At 44.5% G+C, this 20767-nt stretch overlaps 2 protein-coding genes across 2 annotated transcripts in view; both read right to left on the bottom strand.

Annotated features, from left to right (window-relative positions):
- Window positions 1-1420: 1420 nt before the first annotated feature.
- On the bottom strand, window positions 1421-3922 carry LOC142153234 (E3 ubiquitin-protein ligase TRIM39-like). The gene has a single exon (XM_075210625.1). It carries the CDS (start codon window positions 3898-3900, stop codon window positions 2323-2325), a length of 1578 nt encoding a protein of 525 aa, XP_075066726.1. The 5' UTR covers window positions 3901-3922; the 3' UTR covers window positions 1421-2322.
- Window positions 3923-12137: 8215 nt separating this feature from the next.
- Window positions 12138-20767, bottom strand: part of WNT5B (Wnt family member 5B) — a 75020-nt gene continuing 66390 nt past the window's right edge. The window contains 1 exon segment of the mRNA XM_075210623.1: window positions 12138-15219. Within this exon segment, the coding sequence (XP_075066724.1) occupies window positions 14761-15219 (459 nt within the window). The 3' untranslated portion in view covers window positions 12138-14760.

Below are 20767 nucleotides of genomic sequence, written 5' to 3'. Positions count from 1 at the left end.
AATTTATGTAGAAATATAGTAGTATTTATGTTTAATAATATAAGATATATGCATTTAAGTGAAACCCAAGGTTCAGGTTGCAGGAACTGTGTCATGTTTAGTATCATTTTGGCCCTGCCCCCGTGTCATTTGACAGCAGGGGGCGGGGCCAAACACCGCGATGTTCTAGTTAGTGATGTTAGGGAATAAATGTTTAAAGTGATACTTACTATAAAATGCTAACAGACTAGTTTAAACTGGAGTCTTGGCGGGAAAGTCGGAGCACATCCCCTGGAGAGATGACCCCCACCTTTGGATATTTTGGTTTGAACTGGCCTTTGACCTGCAGTACCCTGGACCTTCCTGAAGTCTGGACCAATAGAAGCAAGCCATAATATTTGCTTTGTTTTACTGTATTTCTGACTGCATATAAGCAGGAGGTTTGGGCTTAGTGACCAGTCCTCCTTGACCACAGCCTTCAGACCTGAATGACTGTTCACTGGATCCAGAGCACCTGCGATAAGTAACGGCTATACTTATTATTATTTAATTTGAATTATTCTGCTACTTTTGGATAATAAATTACTTTGTGCTTTGGAACACAAATCGAGATTCGACAATCGTTATTGGATAGCGACAAAACGTGCATAACACCTGTAAGAGACAAGGAGGAAATCCGATGTGAGGAGAGGACGACACATCCAAATGACGTCACTTACAACCGCGACTTGGAAATTTCAGATTTTAAAGTGGCAATGCATGGACCCATGTAAGTATTACCTTTACGTTAGGGGTTAGGGTTAGGCAGCGGGTTAGGGGTTAGGGTTAGGAATTCAATTAATATTACCATAATTCAATGGGTCCGTTTGTTGCTTCTTTAAAAAAAACAAAACAAAACAAAGTTGCACATGCAAGTGACATCATTTGGATGTGTCGCCCTTTCCTCACATCGGATTTCCTCTGTGTCTCTTTACAGGTAAGTAGTTATTTTTTCTATGTCGCTCTGTTCACTATCGTAATAATTATGTAGGAATAAACACTGTCGGTGTTTACATCATCGATAACTCGTACTACACCCTCCACCATGACTGTGCCCACTTCAGCTGTGACATCAGAGTGCACCTCTAGCGCACGTCACAGTCTGAAAACGTATCTGAGGTCTACCATGACGCAGAAACGCCTAACGCAGATCCTGATACTTCCTGTTCATCAAGGACACACAACTGCGCTGAACTTGTACGATGTGTTTAGAGAGTTTGTAACCAGAAATGAAGACAGAAAATTTATTTTTGGCAAAGTGTAGGAGTGGGTCCTTCATGCTACTTTATGATGTCACGGTATCTGTTTTAAACTTGTGAAAAAAATTGAAATGATAGATTGTCTTAGTATAACCACCAAATGTTCTGTAATATAAATTGACTTAGTATAGATTTAATACAGATTGATTGATTAATTTGTTTATTTAAAAGTGTTCCGTTCATAAACATTTAATATATAACATGCATTAATGATGTACAACTATTCACTTTACTTTTACCCTGAATTTTGTACGGTGCGTCCAGTAACAAACGTGAGATAAAGCAATTTAAATCTATAACACATAACATAACCAGTGAGGCGGTGACTATAGATTTAAAAATACCTCCAATCAAATAAGATTAGGCTGTCAACGAAATCTGAATAAAAACTAGGTTAATGACTTTGAAACATGTAAATTTTCATGTTGAACAATTGAATTTATCTATCTTTCTAACAGTGATTGTACTAATTGGTAATTAATATTAAAAATAATATTTATTTAATAATGTATGAATATCTTTTTTAAGTAAAATAAATCCCTGAAACACTGACAAAAATGAACATAGGATTGTATATCTACAGTCACTATTACAAGTGTTGTAAAACGAGATACCAAGCGCGACAAAAAGGTCTCCAAGCCCTATAGTGATCCTCGGCCTTTTCACCCAATGAAAATTTTCGTTTCTACGCCCTTGGTTACCGCTACCAGCCAGTATCGCCGGGCAGCTGAGTATCACAGTGATCACAGCCAATGGGATGACTACTGTAATAGGATATACACTGACTGACAGTTACTGCTGCCAATCACAGCTATCGGTGAATCAGAGATGGGGAACGCCCACATACATGTATATTTATATATTTATAATGAAAGTTTCTAACACACCAACAAGGGAACAAATCCACACACACTGGTCACCTGGTTACACCGGAGGAGGGGCTCAGCTGTAGCTCCACCCACTGTTTCATTCTATTGGATAAGTGTTCCACTAATCAGATTCCCCTCCCTGTGATGTCACCAGTCTCTGGGCAGATTTCTTATGATCATTTCTTCCATTTCCTGACTCCCCCAGATATCTTTATACAACCTCCCACTACCCATAATGCAGCATGAAGGGGCTCAGTGAAGGTGGCAGTGAAGGTGTGTAAGTGTCTGATCGGGTCACACAGAGCATAAAAGGACATCTGTCCAGCCTCATAATCCAGATATATCCTCAGTCTATCAGAGGGAATATTGTCAGGTAACCGGATCAATTTACTGTCATGTCTCACTGAATAATGATTATTATACCTCCTACACAAACACCAGGACTTGTTATTATCTCCAATGCCTGACTGATCTCTCCTGTCTATACTGGGATAACACATCCCTACCCTCCAGATCACTGATTTACTGACATCCACTTCCCAGTAATGTCGCCCTGAGGAAAATCCCCTGGTGCTTATTACCTGAGGAAGCTGAAATCTCTCTGGTGTTTCTGGATGATTCTGGTTTATATCTGAACAGGATGCAGTTTTCCTGTCACCTGATATAAGTATATTATTACCAGCTGTGTTTACATCTAGTAATATGTCTGTAGCTTCCTGCACATAGATCCCTATATTTATACATGTTATTATATCAGATAATATCTGTAATTTCTCTGAGATGAGACCCACATCCAGATCTCCTACACCATGGACCTGGTCATCATGTCTCTCTCTGTCCTCAGTATCACACAAGTCACGTGTGTCTGGTTCCTGTAAGACAGTCACTGGATCAGACATGTTACACAGCTCCTCAATGTGACGCATCTTCCTGGACAGCTCGTCCTTCTTTATTTCCAGCTGCTGGATCAGATCAGAGACTGAGAGTGAAACGCTCTCTTCCTGCCTGGAGATCTCACTCAGGACTCTCTTCTCTAGGTCTTCCAGCTGTCTCCTGATGTCTCTAAAGAAGGCAGTGACTGTCTCTGTTACACTAGCTGCTTTTTTCTGATCTTCTCTCCTGCGCTCCTGCAGTCTCTGGACTCTTTTCTCAGTCTCCTCTCTCTTTGTGGTCAGTTTCTGCAGAACATTTCTCAGTTTCTCCTTCTTCTTCTCAGAGGCCTCATCCAGTGACTCCATCTGATGTCCTCTGTGTTCCCCGATCAGACAGCAGGACACACAGATACAGGCAGCATCCTCAGTGCAGTAATATTTGAAGAGCTCCTTATGGACGGAGCATTTCCTGTTCCCCAGGGAAGTGGTGGGATCAGATAAGACGTGTTCTGCTGACTTGCTGTGTACTCTCAGGTGATTATCACACAGAGAAGCTTCACACAACAGACAGGATTTAGCAGCAGGTACAGTAGAGTGAATACAGTAAGTGCAGAAGATCCCAGTCTCCTCCTGATCTGGCCGAGTAAATAGGAAACTCCCCACTATGTTACACAGAGTTATGTTCCTTATCAGTGCAGGACGCTCCTGACACTCTGATCTGCATTCAGGACAGGTATAAACTCCAGACCCCTCCTGTGTATCCAGCACACGATCAATACAGACCCGGCAGAAGTTGTGTCCACATCTCAGTGTTACAGGATCTGTATAAATGTTCAGGCAGATGGAACAGTCCAGCTCCTGTCTCAGATCAGCAGACGCCATCGCTGACAGCAGAAGAGAGAAATTAAAGTGAAAGTCTCTGACACTCAGACACCAGTGGGTGTGTTTCACATTCTCCACACAGGGCGAGGCTGAGCTTGTCACTCACATTATATCTATAGGCTCAGTTATACTAAGGGACACAGCTAATACATAAAGGGACATCATGCAGAAAAACTTACTTATTTTAGAAACTGTAAAGGTCAATTAATAAGCTAACAAAAATTATTAATTTTGCAGGAATTACCCAGGTACTTTATGGGGGGTATTCAATTGACGGCGGGATCGCCGAAAATCCCGCGCTCAACAAATATTACCGTTATTACGGTAATCCTGCGCGGGAAAACCGTTAATACGGTAATTTACTCTTAACGGTAATATTTTTTGAGCATGGGATTTTTGGCGATCCCGCCGTCAATTGAATATGCCCCTATGAATAATACAGTTATTTATCTTGTTATTAAAATATTGATGAAGGCATAAATAACAATGTATCTCTTGCATTCCTGATCATGTAGCAAACAGTCTTATATTGCTAGGGCTATTTAAATTGAAAAACCAAGCACTATTGTTCTTTAATATGTCGTCCCCTCTGACATTTCTAGAAACTGGTTGATCTATGACAAAATATATCATGTTTACTGGTCGGGGCATCTAGGATAGTTTGGGGACCCCCTAACACCACCATGTTGCAGGAATTGCTATATAAATGTATAAATGGTAGTAGGTTATATATATACAGTTATTTATTTTGTTATTAAAATATTGATGAAGGCATAAATAACAATGTATTTCTTTCATTCCTGATCATGTAGCAAACAGTGTTATATTGCTAGCACTATCTAAATAGAAAAACCTACCACTTGGGTCGTGTAGGATAGTTTGGGGACCCCACTAACACCATCATGTTGCAGAAATTGCTATATAAAGGGTAGTAGGATATATATCATACTTGCCAACTCTCCCGGAATGTCCGGGAGACTCCCGCAATGTCCGGGAGACTCCCGCATTTCGCGAGAGTCTCACGGACTCACGGGAGAGTGTGGCAATCTCCCGGATCTGCCCACTTCACTAAGTGGGCAGAATTAGGTCCAAAATGCTGCGATTCACCAGGAATCGCGGCATTTGGCCCCGCCCCCTGCTGTAAAATGACGCGTTTGCTGTACTAACCTGAGAATTTGGGAACACTCCAGGATCCTAGAAGTGTGTTACTTCCTGTAGATGTGATGATAGTATTGACTTGACTTTTGATTTTAACATCTAGGTACTAAGTTTCAAAGGGAAAGAATTTATTTCTAAATGCAATTACTGTATCAGACTGATTCATGTCTTCCACAAGTTTAACAAAAACATCTTCACTTCCCTTTCAAAACATGAGGAGATAATCATAGATACAATTTAAGAAAGCAATCAATTGAAACATGAAGACTATCCAAACCTGGAGGCTCCATCAGAAATCTTTCCATCTTGTCTCTGTTAAGCTTCTTGTCAGAGAAGATAAAGGTTCTGACAACACCAAGGATGCTCAAAGTAATAGTATTCCCATTTAATAAACCTATTTCTCTCCCTCCAGGCAGCCCCTGCAATAAATTAATCACATTTCCGTACAATAAATATACCTATTTCCAGCAACCGTCACTGCCATTAAAGAATTCATATTCACATTTAATAAATAAACCTCATGCTCCTCAAACTCAGCCCCACATTCAATTAATAGCGTCCAAACCATCCCATCTTAAATTAATAGTCCCCACTATAAAATTAAATTGCCCCACCATCACCCCACAAACAAAATTGGACCCATTAGTTAGCCACCACCTACCACACACACATTACATTGCCACAAGTCAGCTGTGCCATCACACACTACTGTGCCTCTTAATCACCATGCTGTGCCTCCTTATGATCACACTGCACCCTCCATGCTGCTTTTGCTCCCCCTTCTCCTGGCCCCCCCTTCACACTCTGCCATGCTGTCTGTGCTCCCCCTTCACTCTGCCATGCTCCCCTTTCTCTGTGCCATGCTCCCCCTTCTCTGTGTCATGCGCCCCATTCTCTGTGCCATGCTCCCCCTTCTCTGCCATGCTCCTCCTTCTGTGCCATGCTCCCCCTTCTGTGCCATGCTCCTCCTTCTCTGTGCCATGCTCCCCCTTCTGTGCCATGCTCCTCCTTCTGTGCCATGCTCCCCCATTCACTCTGCCACTTACCTTTTCTATCTGCTTCTTCCTTTTCTTGTCTTCTGTTTTGCCGGCGCTCCTCACTGAACGTCGGGCGTGATGACATCACGCCCGACATTCAGTGCGAACGGAACCGGCGCTGCGGTCACGTGAGTTTTTTGGGGTTTTTTTAAGTTTCTCGCCCCCCCCACCACTGAAGGGTCGGGGCCTATTATTATTATTATTGTTTATTTGTAAGGCGCCGCATGGTTTCCGCAGCACCGTACACAGTACATACAGTAGACCATACAGGGTAAAACAGTACAGAACATTAAACATAAAATACCAATACTTCAGAAACTCCGGGCAGGCAAATACAGTAGAGACGGAGCGGAAGAACAGGTGTGGAGACAGGAGGGGAGAGGGGCCCTGCTCATACGAGCTTACATCCTAAGGGAGGGTGAACAAAATCAGGCACAGAAGGGAGCCAGTGAAGCAAAGGGGAGAGAAGAAATGGGGCCAGGGGAGAAACAGAAGAGGTGAGAGGTTAAGTGGATGGTTGGTAGGCCTTAAGGAACAGGTGAGTTTTAGGTGCCCGCTTGAAGGAGCACAGATTGGGTGATAGACGGATGGAGCGAGGGAGGTCATTCCAGTGAAGGGGGGCAGCACGGGAGAAGTCTTGGATTCTAGAGTGGGAAGAGGTGATCAGAGTGGAGGAGAGGCGGCGATCATTGGCTGAGCGCAGGGAGCGGGCAGGAGTGTGGATGGAGAGGAGGTCAGAGATATAAGGGGCAGTAGACTGGGAGAGAGCCTTGTAAGTGGTGGTAAGGAGTTTGAAAAGGATTCTATAGGGGAAGGGGAGCCAGTGTAAGGCAAGACAGAGAGGAGAGGCAGATGAGGAGCGGTGTGAGAGGAAGATGAGTCTCGCAGCCGCATTGAGTATGGAGCGGAGGGGGGCGAGGTGGGAGCCGGGGAGGCCAGTAAGGAGGAGGTTGCAGTAGTCGAGGCGGGAGATGATGAGAGCATGGATGATAGTTTTGGTGGCATCTTGAGAAAGGAAGGGACGGATGCGGGCAATGTTACGGAGTTGGAAGCGACAGGCTTGGGCGAGGGATTGGATGTGGGGGGCAAAAGAGAGAGAGGAGTCAAGAGTGACTCCCAGGCAGCGGAGTTGGGTGACAGAGGAGATAGTGGAGTTGTTAATAACAATGGAGAGGTCATGGTGGGAAGGGAATCTGGGTGGGGGAAAGACAATGAGTTCAGTTTTGGAGATGTTAATTTTAAGAAAGCGTGAGGACATCCAGGAGGAGATGGCTGAGAGGCAGTCAGTTACACGAGAGAGGAGAGAGGAGGAAAGATTAGGAGAAGAGATGTAGAGTTGAATATCATCAGCATATAGGTGATACTGAAGACCGAACGAGGCGATGAGAGCTCCAAGGGAGGAAGTATAGAGTGAAAAGAGTAAAGGGCCAAGAACAGAGCCCTGAGGGACTCTTACAGGGAGAGGGGAGGGGGTGGAGGAAGAACCAGACGTGGATACAGAGAAGGAGCGGTTAGCAAGATATGAGGTGAACCAGGCATGGACAGAACCTGAGAGGCCGAGAGAGAGAAGAGTTTGCAGTAGAAGGGGGTGGTCCACGGTGTCGAAGGCCGCAGAGAGGTCAAGGAGGATAAGTATAGAGAAGTGACCCTTGGATTTGGCCGATATGAGATCATTAGTGACTTTAGCCAGGGCTGTTTCGGTAGAGTGGAGGGGGCGGTAGCCGGATTGGAGAGGGTCAAGGAGGGAGTTGTCAGAGAGGTGTCTGGTGAGGCGGCTGCAGACAATCCGCTCGAGTAATTTGGAGGCATATGGGAGAAGAGAGATAGGGCGGTAGTTTGCAAGAGAGGTGGGGTCAAGATTGGGTTTCTTGAGGATAGGGGAGATAGAAGCGTGTTTGAATGAGGATGGGACAACGCCTGAGGAGAGTGATAGGTTGAAGAGGTGTGCGAAGTAAGAGCAGGCAGTAGGAGAGAGCGAAGGAGGTGGGAGGAGATGGGATCAAGAGGACAGGTAGAGGGTGGAGAGGAAAGACTAAGGGAGCGAACTTCTTCACCTGATGTAGGGATGAAGGAGCACCACAGCCTGTTGATAGCGGGAGGTGAAGCGGTGAGGGTGGCGGGAGAGGGATGGAAGGAGATGTTCTGTCTCATGGCTTCGATTTTGGACGAGAAAAAGGAGGCGAAGTCAGAAGCAGAGAGGGAAGGCGGGACAGTGGTAGGGGGGGGAGGAGGGAGTTGAATGTGGCAAAGAGGCGGCGGGGCTTGGAGGACTTAGAAGAGATAAGGGACTTAAAGAAGGATTGTTTAGCTAGGGACAGGGCAGAGCAGAAAGAGGAGAGGATGAATTTGAAGTGAAGGAAGTCAGCCATGCACCGGGGGCCTACCGGTGGATACCTCGGTCCCCCGGGGGGCCAGTCCGACCCTGAATTTAAGGAGCTCAAGCGGAGTTGGACTTACTTGGAATAAAATGTATATTTGTACTGCGCATACCGCAAAATCAAGCATTCTCCTGCGTCCATATGTAGATCTGACTCTTGCGTGTTTTGTGGGCGTATTTTAGAATGATTTTTATTATCCTTTCATTTGAAGTTTATACCTGTCATATTATAGAGGCATTTTTTGCTTAAAAACAAATGTTAAACTTGCCTTGTGCTTATAACCAGGATGTGTGTATGTGGGTGTAAGTACGGCTGATGTATATACCTGGCGCATACACCACTGGGGCAGAGCTGGAGGTATCTAAGAAATGTGCTATTGTTACCTGCGGGTTTCTAGAGCTTGTTTATTGGATACAAACGCCCATTCTTGTTGTATTAGAAGCCGGATAGGACTTTTGTTTATTGTTTTGGAGCTGCTAAATAAAACTATCTGTGCTACTTGGTGTGATATACTAAGGTAATACATGGGAAGCTCAGCTGTTTACCCCAGAAGACGGCACCCCTGACCCGATCTTGCGACACACGGTGGAGAGAGCGAATTTGGGAAAAGACTGTGTTATAGTGCCCTAAGATGGAGGATGTGATTAAAGCCTTATTACAGATTATTACAGGCTATAGCTGCCCAGCAGGAAGCTACCATGGTGGTGGTGCAGCCTCTCCGGAGGTCACAACCAGCTCCAGCGTCATTTTCTCCAAAAGACGACCAAGAGTCATGTGACAGCCAGGAAACTGATGTGTGTAACCCGCCACCTCCTAATTCCGCAACGGCGATCTCCAGTGGTTTCTGGTACGACTGTTCCAGGGAAAACGGGTGCTGAGCGGTGGAATCAACTGAAACATCCAGAGACTGAATGCTGGGAACCTGGAGATTAGCGATCAGTGCCAAGAAGTTCCCAGCCTTGTATAAGACATGATAGAAATGTGATTAGATGCTTTAGATGTGGTGGCTTCAGCCATGTTACTGCTAATTGTCCACTTACATCTGAACCCATGCATTGTGATACTGCTAATGTACAGCACAGAGTATCTTTCTGTGTCGTTCAGTGTGTCTGCACTGCAGACCGACACACCGAGCCAAACAAATGTGTGTAATTACTGTAGAAGGTAAAATGGTAAAGCCTTTGCTAGAGTCTGGTAGTCTGATCTTGTAAACGCCGGGTTAGTGATCCCTTAAGTGTCAAGAGAAAGGTATTGGGGTAACCTGTACAGATGGGGATACTCTGCATTGCTACTACTAAAGTGAACATAGAAACGTAGTGTGGTTCCGTGGTATCTACTGTCAGATAATAACTATGATAAGTTCCTTTTTGGGGATTGAGGCTATAATGGGGATATATTTTTCCCACTACTGGAAGCTGTGGGAAACCCAGTTGATTGCAAAAGTAAATAACCCAGACTCATTTGATGATGTTACTGATATAGTGGCAGTCGGAGAGTTCCCCGAGGATGAGGTGTTCCTTCTTCAAACATGATTGGGGAGTCAGTAAACAAGGATAGCAGTGGAGCACAGGACAGTGTACCTCCTACTGATGTAGGAAATGTTGTTGAACCAGTTGACTATATGACTGGTCTTAAAGTTAGAAAATATGTTTTTGCCTCTGAACAGTTGAAAGACCCCACCCTGGTAAAGGCTGGAGAGACTGTAAAAGTGGTTGATGGAAACCCGGTAAAGCCTGTAGATCAGTGGTCAGGGAACAGGGGTAAATTACCCCAAATGGGGTAAAAATTAAACTCCTGGGGGTAATGCTGCCGATTCACATGCTGTCAGTTGGATTGTAGACCCCTTTAAATGTGAAATTGCTGTTGTACCAGAAGAGCCTCAAGGGTTGGCAGAGGCATTTCTTGAGCTTCGATGCAATAATGAAGCACGTATTGCATTTGAAAACAAAGCAGATCTGTCATATTTTTGGATGTCAACAGCTGCAAAGGCATCAAAATTGCACATAAGGAGGCAGTCAAAAAGTTGCTGCCTTTTGCAACAACCTACCTTTGCGAACAAGGATTTTCCACTCTAACAAACATAAAAACAAAGCAGAGAAATCGATTGGACGCTGAAGACCGTATCCAAATTGCTCTGACGTCAATATGCCCCAATATTTATGCTCTGGTATCAAAAATGAAGCAACATCATTTCTCCAAAACCTGAAGTTTTGAAGTTGAAGCTTTCAAAGAAATTTTGAATAGATTCAATAAAATTTTGAATTCCAATAACTAATAATATAGGATTTCCTTCCTTTCAAATCAAGGGGGCAACGTCGGCGTATCTAAATATATTTGGGGGTAAAAGGTAAAAAAGGTTCCCTGATCCCTGCTGTAGATGATTGTCGTATCCTTACAATAAGTCAATGTTGTTGTATCAAATGCCCAAAAAAGGAGAAGACATTTTGGAACGGTTGGGAAGTACATATGCCCCAGGTTTTATGTGCTTTGAAACCCCAGGGAGATTGCTTAGGTTTGAGAAAGAGCTTCCCATAGGTTGCTTCTGGCTTTAGGAAAAGACAGTGTAAGGGTCCCTGGGGTTATGAATGGAGAGAGAAGGGACGGGCTCCATTCATCAGGCCCAGTCCAGGGCTTTCAACCTACCTCTGCTGTCAGGAGTTCCACCTGTAAGATGGTGGTAATAGGCTGTGGGGAAATAATAATTCACAATAATCCATATTATTTCAATAAGTATTCAATATATACACTAACACATTACCAAGCACAGAAAAAAATTATGATTTAATATTTGCACTTTTTATGTTTTGTTTATTTGTTCTGAAGCTGTTAACTAAAACTAGCCGGGGCTACTTGAACCAAGATACAGGACTGGTCTGATATACTTGGCTGATGCAGGTGAAGTGCAGCCAATTACCCCAGGAGATGACACCTCTAACCTGATCAGTGACTATATCAGTAGCCTTATTTACTAACAGGAGTGCAAATGTCCAGAGACTTCTAGGCAAACACTCAGCAATAAGTTTTAATGAATCTAGTCCAAGTTAGACAATGAAAGCAACAGTTTGATTGGCTGCAATAGATGAATGCACCTTTCTGTGTTTACCAGTGTTCCTTACAGTCGGCATTGTACCGGAGGATATATCACTCTCTCTGGCAGCCTTGGCTCAGTCGTGGCTGGTATGGAAAGCTTTATCCCAGGTATCACAGAGAGAGGTCTTTCACCCCTCCCAAGTGTCATAGAACCACAGAGGACTCTGGGAATCACACAGTTGTCAGCTTATGTTAACAGACATTAGTCTAAATGCATTGGTATAGTTTTGTCCCCTTGGCCCTCCTGTAGGGCTGAGACACTTCATATCCAGCTTACCACCAGGATGACATATGCAAAGTTTTCCATACCTTCAGAGAAGTCGTTCCAAGTCATTTCCTCTAACCTGCGGAGCTGAACGATACTTTGCAATGATACCCTAGAAGTTTGCGGCTAGTTCCAGTGGTAACTTGGGGCTATATCTCGCATTATGTCATGGTGTGACAACTTTTACACACATTTATCAATAAATGGAAAACACTTTGTAGCAATTTGATGACTCGTTGTCAGTGAGCAGCGATACAAGTAGTTACACAGCATTAACCAGCACACAATATAACACAACTACACCATACGTCGGGGGTCAGAATTTTTTTTTTTTTTGTGGTAACATTTTTAAGATACAGTATTCTCAAACGTACAAAGCGGAGAGATGACCTATACAAAACTGGGGTTTCCCCTCCGCCCTCCCAATTCTAATGTACTCCAGAAGAGGAGGGAGGTGAAGGTAGGAGGCATTTAAATATTTACACATTGTAGCATTGCTGATATCAGATTTCATCTCCTGCACCCAAACAGAATTAAAAAATATATATATATTTATATAAAACAAAACAAAAAAAACAAGGAAAAAAACTTCTGGAAAATAAATAAACTTAAAAATTACAAAATAATAACAACCCTATGGCGGAATTAACCCCTGCACTGCTGTAGGGGAAAGAAAATAAAAAAATCTGTCATGCCCGGGCCAGCAGTAAAGGGGTTAATGGTGCCTCAGTACTTTCTCCAGGGTCTCGCCCTCGCAGAACACGCTATGTTGCAGTCTAAGATAGTGCTGAGCATCCCTGGGTGGAGTATTCAGAGATCTGTGTGGACATAGATTTGGGCCAGAGTTGCACCTGTTCGACACTAGGTGGCGCTAATGGCTTTATCTTTACATGTCATGCCAATGTATCAGGACCACCATGATTTAGACTCTGTAAAGAAACATTCTGTACTATTAATTGAATAAAGATCTTAACAAAAAGTGAAAAGTATTGAAAGTACGTTCTATTGAGACATTGCAGAGGCTAAAAACGTGGTGTATTGTTTCCTGATGAATACAAGAGGCCAATAGATGCTTTGTAGAAATGCTAATGCACTATTTGTTGTTTCTACTTCGCCCACTAGGTGGCACTGTTACATTAGATTCTATGGCTGCTAATACACTAGGTGTTCTGTTTCTACCTCGCCCACTAGGTGGCACTGTTACACTGGATTTTATGGTGGGAATTCAATTGGCCGCATTACTGTAAAAAGTAACGAAGCATGCGCATTATTATCGTTATTAAGGTAATAGTGCGCTTAAAAATACCGTTATTGTGGTAGATTCAACGCTGGCTATTTGTTCGCAGTAGAAAGCGGAGATAAATTTACCGTAATAACGGTAATAGATTTAGTGCTGCGCTAATTCGGGGGAATTGAATTCCCCCTATGGCTGCTAATGCACTAGGTGTTCTGTTTCTACCTCACCCACTAGGTGGCACTGTTACATTGGATTCTATGGCTGCTAATACACTAGGTGTTCTGTTTCTACCGCACCCACTAGGTGGCACTGTTACATTAAATTCTATGGCTGCTAATGTACTAGGTGTTGTTTCTACCTCGCCCACTAGGTGGCACTGTTACATTAAATTCTATGGCTGCTATTTCAATTAGAATCATTTTAGTTTGAGATGAAGCTATATATTAAGATGTATTTCTCTTAATAAATGTAAAAATACGGAGATGAGGTGCACTGTACAGAATAACATATATCCATGTCTTTTATTGAATATAAACCTGTCCACTTTTCTATAGGCGTCTCTTTCCATAGTGCCCACTTGTACCCCAACAAGTGCTTGGGGGGGGGGGGGATCCCCACTATGATCAGATCATAGCAGGGGGAGCAAAGTGCTTTTCTTCTGCGATCCTTTCCCGGCTGGATGTAATTAATGTGGTGTCTGTGTGTCTATTAGTTATACACCTCCCGTCTATAGCGCAGAAAGCCAAGGATGGCGTCACGCTGAAAGCACTTTGTTCCTCCTCCTATGATCCCGATAACAGGGGGGGTCGTTGGATGCCGCTGACCCCCACCAAGGCCCTAATGGGGGGGGGGGGGGAATACTACTGAAAGAGGGGGGGGGTATCCAAAAGTGGACAACTCCAGTAAGAGCTAGTTTCCCCTCTCTTACAGGGATGCTCAGCACTGATATATAATGCAGTCTGACTTTGGAAGTAGTAGATAGTTTTGCAGTGTCACAAATCGTAAAAGGTCGTGATTGTGTTTCTAGAGGCTCCGAATCGCTCTACGGGCGCAACAGTCCAGAGCGCCTTCAGGAACGATGGAGCGATGGGTTATTGTATTCAGTGGCAGGGTATCAAAATGTGCTGAGATGAGAGGAAATCCTGTAATCCTGTCAGTCAATGGGCTCACAAGCCAAGTCCAGCCGATGTCCACTCGTAGTCCCGGCGGGAATCATCCGATTGTCCCTTCCCTTATTTGATCGATAAGTCCTGAACATTTCTGCGGCACAGGTCAAAACAAAAGTGCTGGCAAAGGAGATTCAAACATGGCCACCCTCACGTCCCCCGTTGCCAGCTCAGTCTTTCCTTGAAAGATTTGATCTTCTCCAAATTGCTGTTGGTGGACAGTAGGGATCATCCCAGTGAGTCCACATACAGGGACCAACTTAAATTAAGCTGCCCACGGACCGTCCACCCTGTCAGCGCTGCGGATCCCTGGTAATCAGTGCCCATTCCCACACTTTCTTTCCTTTATACACATATAAAAATATATATCTACATATATATATTTACTTTTATATCCTATACATATATATTTTTCGCTTCCCTTCTTCGTGCTGTGGGGAAGACGGGGGCCACTGGGTGCACAGTGAAGGGGGTGTCGGTGGAGAAGCAGCAGCACTGGGGAGAGCAGAGGACTCTGGGAGTTGGCGCGTTACTTGCACACGTACTGGTCCACAATCTCCGTACATTTCTTGCACTTGACAAAGCAGCACCAGTGGAATTTGCAGTGACAGCGCTCCACCTGCACCGTCTTGAACTGGTCGTAGCCTCGCCCGCAGCACATCAGCTCACACCCGTCCATGCCCTCTGAGGTCTTGTTGCAGAGCCGGCCCTGCGTGCCCAGCGACCCCGTGGTCTCGTTGCGCAGGCAGTAGTCCGGGCTGGTGTCCAGGTACACCAGGTCCTCCGCGGTGGGCGCGTTGAACCGCTGGTTGACTTGCTCCAGTTTGCTGCGGCGGTTGAGCCGCATGGAGGCCGCGCTGTCGTACTTTTCCTTCAGGTACTCGCCCACTTTGCGGAAGTCGGCCAGCTGCAGCCAGCAGGTCTTCAGGCTGCAGGAACCAGACACCCCGTGGCACTTGCAGGCTACGTCGGCCAATTTGTACACAGCCTAGGAGAGAAGAGAAAAATGGCGGTCAGGGGAAAATCATTCACCATAGCACTGTTTGTTACCATCTCTAGGCTGCTAATTATTAATAATGCTATATTTACAGCCCAGTTGGAGCCGTATCCCATCTGCTGAAGGGGGTAACAGAAACGGCTCCATCTCTACCCTAAGTGCCGATTCCGCAGAAGGTGAACACAGCATGGATCACGGACTCCTGACTGTAGTCAGCACCTTGAGTCCCGACAGTGCGGTCCTCAGACTGAGCTATGCAGCAATATATCTGGTCTGTCCATGTTGCTGCCACCTCCTGGTGAAATCCAGGTAATGCATCATGGGTGAGCCTGCAAGCCTTAAATGATAGAAGACACTCACATTAGTGAAAATAAAAACTAAATAGATTTTTCTGCCCTCTATAAACTGTGGCCCAAGACAGCTGCCTCCGTTATTCTGACCTGACCCGTGTGCATTATATATGTGCGAGTCTGCGTGTCTGACCAGCCGTATGCGAGAGCATTTGTGTAAGTTATTAGTACACAGGGAATACCTCCGGCTGCACCAATTTCTGATTAGTTTCAAGAATATAAATTTTCCGCTAAGAGAAAATCCCAATGTTTTTGAAATTTTTAAATCTTGTAGGTTTTTCTCTGCTGATGAAACTAAACAGACGCTTCTAGTTGGAGGTTAAATTATTCAGTTATTGAACAAAAAGTTACAACACATCAGACACAGTGGTGTGCAGTGTGAGGTAAGAACCTGCAGGTGGTGCTAGAGCACCACATACACTACAATTGTAAGTAGACCCAAGTATTATGTCTACCAGACTGAACCATATGGAACATGACCTTTTGCTCCATCTAGGTCCTTTTTATAAGGTGAATGCATTAATATGTGCACATAAAACTGTATTAATAAACACACAAATGTAGAATTGTGACACTTTCTGTCATGAGTTACAGAACACACATCTAAGGATGACGTGCTGTCATCTTCTCTTAGACAAGTTATAAGTTATATTCTCCGTACTCGTCCTTCTCAATCTCTCTGTTGCTTTCAACACGGACGACCGCCCTCTTCACCTGCTCACCCTTCACTCCATTCGACTCCGCGTCACTGTTCTCTCCTGGTCCAATTCCCACCTCTCCAGCTCCTCCACCCCCTCTTCTCCCGTCCTCAGCCCTCTGCTCTCCTCACATGGTGAACTAACCAGCTCGTTGGCCTCCACTACAGCGACGACACCCAAATCTACCTCCCTGGACCTCTCCCTCCGCTACTATTCTGTGTGCCCACCTGCCTGCCATCTTCTCCTGGATGTCTCACTGCTAACTACAGCTTAACATGCCAAACACTGCGCTGATCATCTTCCCTCCCTCCAAAGTCTGCTCCCCCCTCTCCTCTATCTATCATGCCCATTGCTCTGGTGACCTCCATCTCTACGCCACCCTCTTCTTCAACCACAACATCCAGTCTCGCTCCCAATCCTGACACCTTGATAACATCACCACAATCTGCCCCTCCTCACCCTTGATGCTATCAAAACTCTCATCATCTCCCGTCTGGACTACTACAACCTCGTCCTGTTTGGCATCCCACTAACTTGTCTAGAACAATCCATCGTCTCTCACCGCTATACAATTCCCTTCCCTGGCTCCCCATTCCTGCCAGTATCCAACTTCCCTCCCCATCTACAAAGTCCTGATCCGCACCCCCCTCCCCCTCCCCCTTCTCCTCCATCTCTCTGTATACACCCGTTCTGGATCCGATCATCGATAACAGGACAGGTGTAAAAGATAATAAACTGGTCCTAAGCTATAAGTTGCTGCATATTTTAGAATAAGAACAAAGCTGAATATTTGTAAAAGAAAAAGGAAATGCTGATTCTTGTTCAAAGAGACTTTTCGGGATTTCCATATTAAAAGGCTTCACTTCCTCATGTACAAGCTCCGCAATTAGGGCTCCTGCAGGGGGTCTTAGATCTGGAGGGGAGGCAGAGTCCGGCCTGGGGTCAGCTAGTTCTGCACAATGACCTAAACTAACACCACATAGTACAATGTGTGTGGGAGAGACTGCAGGAGCTGGGAGACAATTCACCTGCAAGGAGGACCTTTGTCACAGGTGTCTTAACAGTGGGGAGCTGTTTACTGAACGGAGACAGTAATAGGTACAAGGAAAAGCCAATGTGAGAGAGAACGTCACAAACCTCCATCCATGTAGTTATTAGAACTAGTATTTTATTTATAAAGTGCTGTAGAAATTTCATGCGCCCCATTTATGCTTTTATAAATAATCTACGAGCTTTGAGTCTATGAATACTGAGCGGTTTCTGTATTGCAGTCGCTGGTTACATTGTAAAGTGACAATCACCAATATAACTCCATGTAACATTAGGGATGTCACAGCCGACCAGTCCTTGGTGTAGATTAGCCCTTAGCTGGGAATGTTATTAAATTAAATACGTCACATGCAGAACTTCACACAAAGCTCATTAACTATCCGCAATATATGCAGCCGCACAGAGCGTTTGTGTTGTAATCTATTTCACTGTCGTATACAAAAGTGCCGGCCTGATATTCTCTGTGAGCGCCTCTATTTAAGCGCTTTGTGCGGTCATTGGCGGGACTGCGGACCCATAAGGCGACGCACACTCTGGTTAATGTCACTTCTTCGGCCTGTTGTCTCCATCAGACCACTCTCTAAATTCATTTATATTTTTTTTCCCATAAATTACTGATCCCCGAAGCCTCATTTCTGCCTTCTATACGTCACGAGAGGGAGGGGACGTCGGCACTGTGGTTGTTACATGGGTCACACGGGGGCTTTTTATTGCATATAATAAATATATATTTACACCTGGATGGTGCAGAAAGACGTCACATAAAACGTACAGGCCGATAACTCCCACCGTGAAGTGAGGCTGCTCCACTAACTACGCAGCCTGTACCCCCCGAAGCCTCTGTAATATCTCATTTAAAGGGTCTATCTATTCATATTGGGGGATATGGGATATATTATAACGCTCCTTATTTCAGAGATATAAAACCTTCTACCGCCCAATAGAACAAGAAAATGTAGACACTGGGCGGCTGAGGCAACGCTCGTTAGGACAATGCAGGGTCCCTCTGCGCACACCCACTGAAAGCTCGTAAGTGGGTTAGATGGTCAGCACGTGGCTCAGTGGTTAGCACTTCTGCCTCACATCACTGGGGTCATGAGTTCAATTCCCGGCCATGGCCTTATCTGTGTGGAGTTTGTATGTTCTCCCCGTGTTTGCGTGGGTTTCCTCCGGGTGCTCCGGTTTCCTCCCACACTCCAAAAACATACTGGTAGGTTAATTGGTTACTATAAAAAATTGACCCCAGTCTCTCTCTGTCTTTGTGTATGTTAGGAAATTTAGACTGTAAGCTCCAATGGGGCAGGGACTGATGTGAATGAGTTCTCTGTACAGCGCTGCGGAATTAGCGGCGCTATATAAATAAATGATGATGATGATGATGATGATGAAGATGAATTGGGTTTCTCGCTCCAGATTCAGTATAGAAAAACATGAAGTATAAAGTTTTGTTTTGTTTTTTTTTTGTTTTTTTAAAAAAAACCAAGCCCACCCCACAACTTTATTTACAAAAAAACAAGGAAAAAATACTTTATTTTAATAATAAAGCATTATTTTTCTCTGTCAAATTGCAAATGGAAGGTGCACAAAGTGTCCCATTAGGTGACTGTAGGACGAGATCAATTTCAAGTCCTTCAGTCCAGTGGAAACGCCAGGATCAAACAAATCAGACTAGATCGGCTGTGCTTTCTGGGAAATCAGAAACTGTAAGCTCTTGAGACAAAAAAAACGCCACCGCCAGACTATTGACTAGCTGAGCTGTCGCCACGGGAAGGGTTAGTGGGACCCTTAGAAGTCTCTGAAAGTCAAACACAGAAGAGGTAATAAAGGATCCCAGGTAGGACAAACAGGGGAAAGGAAAGTGAGTGGGGGTCCTGAGTTAATGGCAGGGGGAGGAGGGGGGCAGCTGAAAAGAGAGGAAGTTGCCAGAACAAGAGCACAAGACATAAACAAAGAACTGTGGGCCATAAAACCAGAGAGCAGAGTGAGAATAAACAGCCCCCACCTCTGCCCGAGAGGACAACATTTGTGCAGTGTGGGAGGTGTGATTGCCACTTTATTACAGTGAGAGTGGGGGCGCTGGCCCTTAGGTGAGATTGTATTTATTATATGGCCAGTAAGGGGAGGTGGTGGTCTGTGTAACCTCCAGAGAAGTCCTGACACCTCCACACCAGACCAGATTCCTGACATAGCTGCCCCATCAGGACATTTGGTGAGGATGACACCCGCGGGTTCAACTCAGCAGAAAATCTGTTTTTGCATGTGTGCTGTTTGTCGCGTCATTAATGGAACAATAAAGTTACACTTTTCTCATCTTTCTTTAGTTTTATTGATCGGACAGAGCCGCCGAGACTCTACAAGAGCCGCAAACAGCAGTCAGTCTCACCTGGCGGCGCCGGCTCTTGTTTATTCAATCCAGGGGTCCGTTATAGACCCTCTGAGTTATATTCAGGACAAGGGGCTAAAGATCATACATGCTGTTATAATGACAGGGCTGCCCACTGCTGTAAAAGGTCGTGTCCGAGAGTTCAGCAACCAAAGGTGCACAAACGGCAAATGGGATGGAGATTAGTACAGACATGGGCGAGCTTTCCCATCCCAAAAGCAGTCTAGCGCTCTTAGAAACTGCAATAAAATACTAAGAATAAAAAAAAGCTATTCCAAGGAACATAAGATTGAACAGACATTGTGAATAAACTTTGGGCCTCAAAACTAGTTTTCAAAAGACTTTAAAAACTTTTTTTTCCTATTCAACAACTTTTTAACGACAATCTGTTTCATTGTAACACCGCTTGAAGAATATGGTCTAATTTAATTTTTAAAACACGCCCCAAATATTTGCAAATCTTGAAAAGAGTAAAACTGCCAACACTGGTTATAAATTTTAAATTGTAAGTGCAATGCTGCTTTTAACAAGACCACCCCCCACCCTTCCCAAAAAACAACTGAACACTCAGATAAAAATAATATATACACCAAGCACATCTTCCACTAAATCTGTTATTTGTCAAGATATATTCTCATTAACTCTCTCTTGAACTCTCATTCCTGCCCTGGTTGTCTTTGGACCAGGTCTATGTATTAGGGAACATACAGATTATATAATGTCTCTGTTAGATCAGCTGAGCCCCTTACATTGCCCAGCAGCTGCATGTACTTAGCTAACAATCCAATTATGCTGTGAAGGCATTCTCGAACAGGTGAGAACCGTGACCTCCTACCAGGGGGAAAAACCATATATGTGCATGTGTATGTATGCATATGTATCTCCGCATGTGCTATACTCACACCAAGTGTCATTAAAGCAACAAATTGCCCCTTTCTATACTGATACATATACTGCAGGAATCCTGTTGCTCACTGCACAATGAACATATTGTTGAAAGTGATGCCTCCCTAATTTGCATACTGAAGCCACTGGCTCTAGACAGTGAATAAGGAATA

Source organism: Mixophyes fleayi, chromosome 4 (genome assembly GCF_038048845.1).
Source record: "Mixophyes fleayi isolate aMixFle1 chromosome 4, aMixFle1.hap1, whole genome shotgun sequence".
NCBI classification, from domain to species: domain Eukaryota; kingdom Metazoa; phylum Chordata; class Amphibia; order Anura; family Limnodynastidae; genus Mixophyes; species Mixophyes fleayi.
Note: the sequence above shows the minus strand (reverse complement) of the source record. Positions and strands in the feature narration are given on the sequence as shown.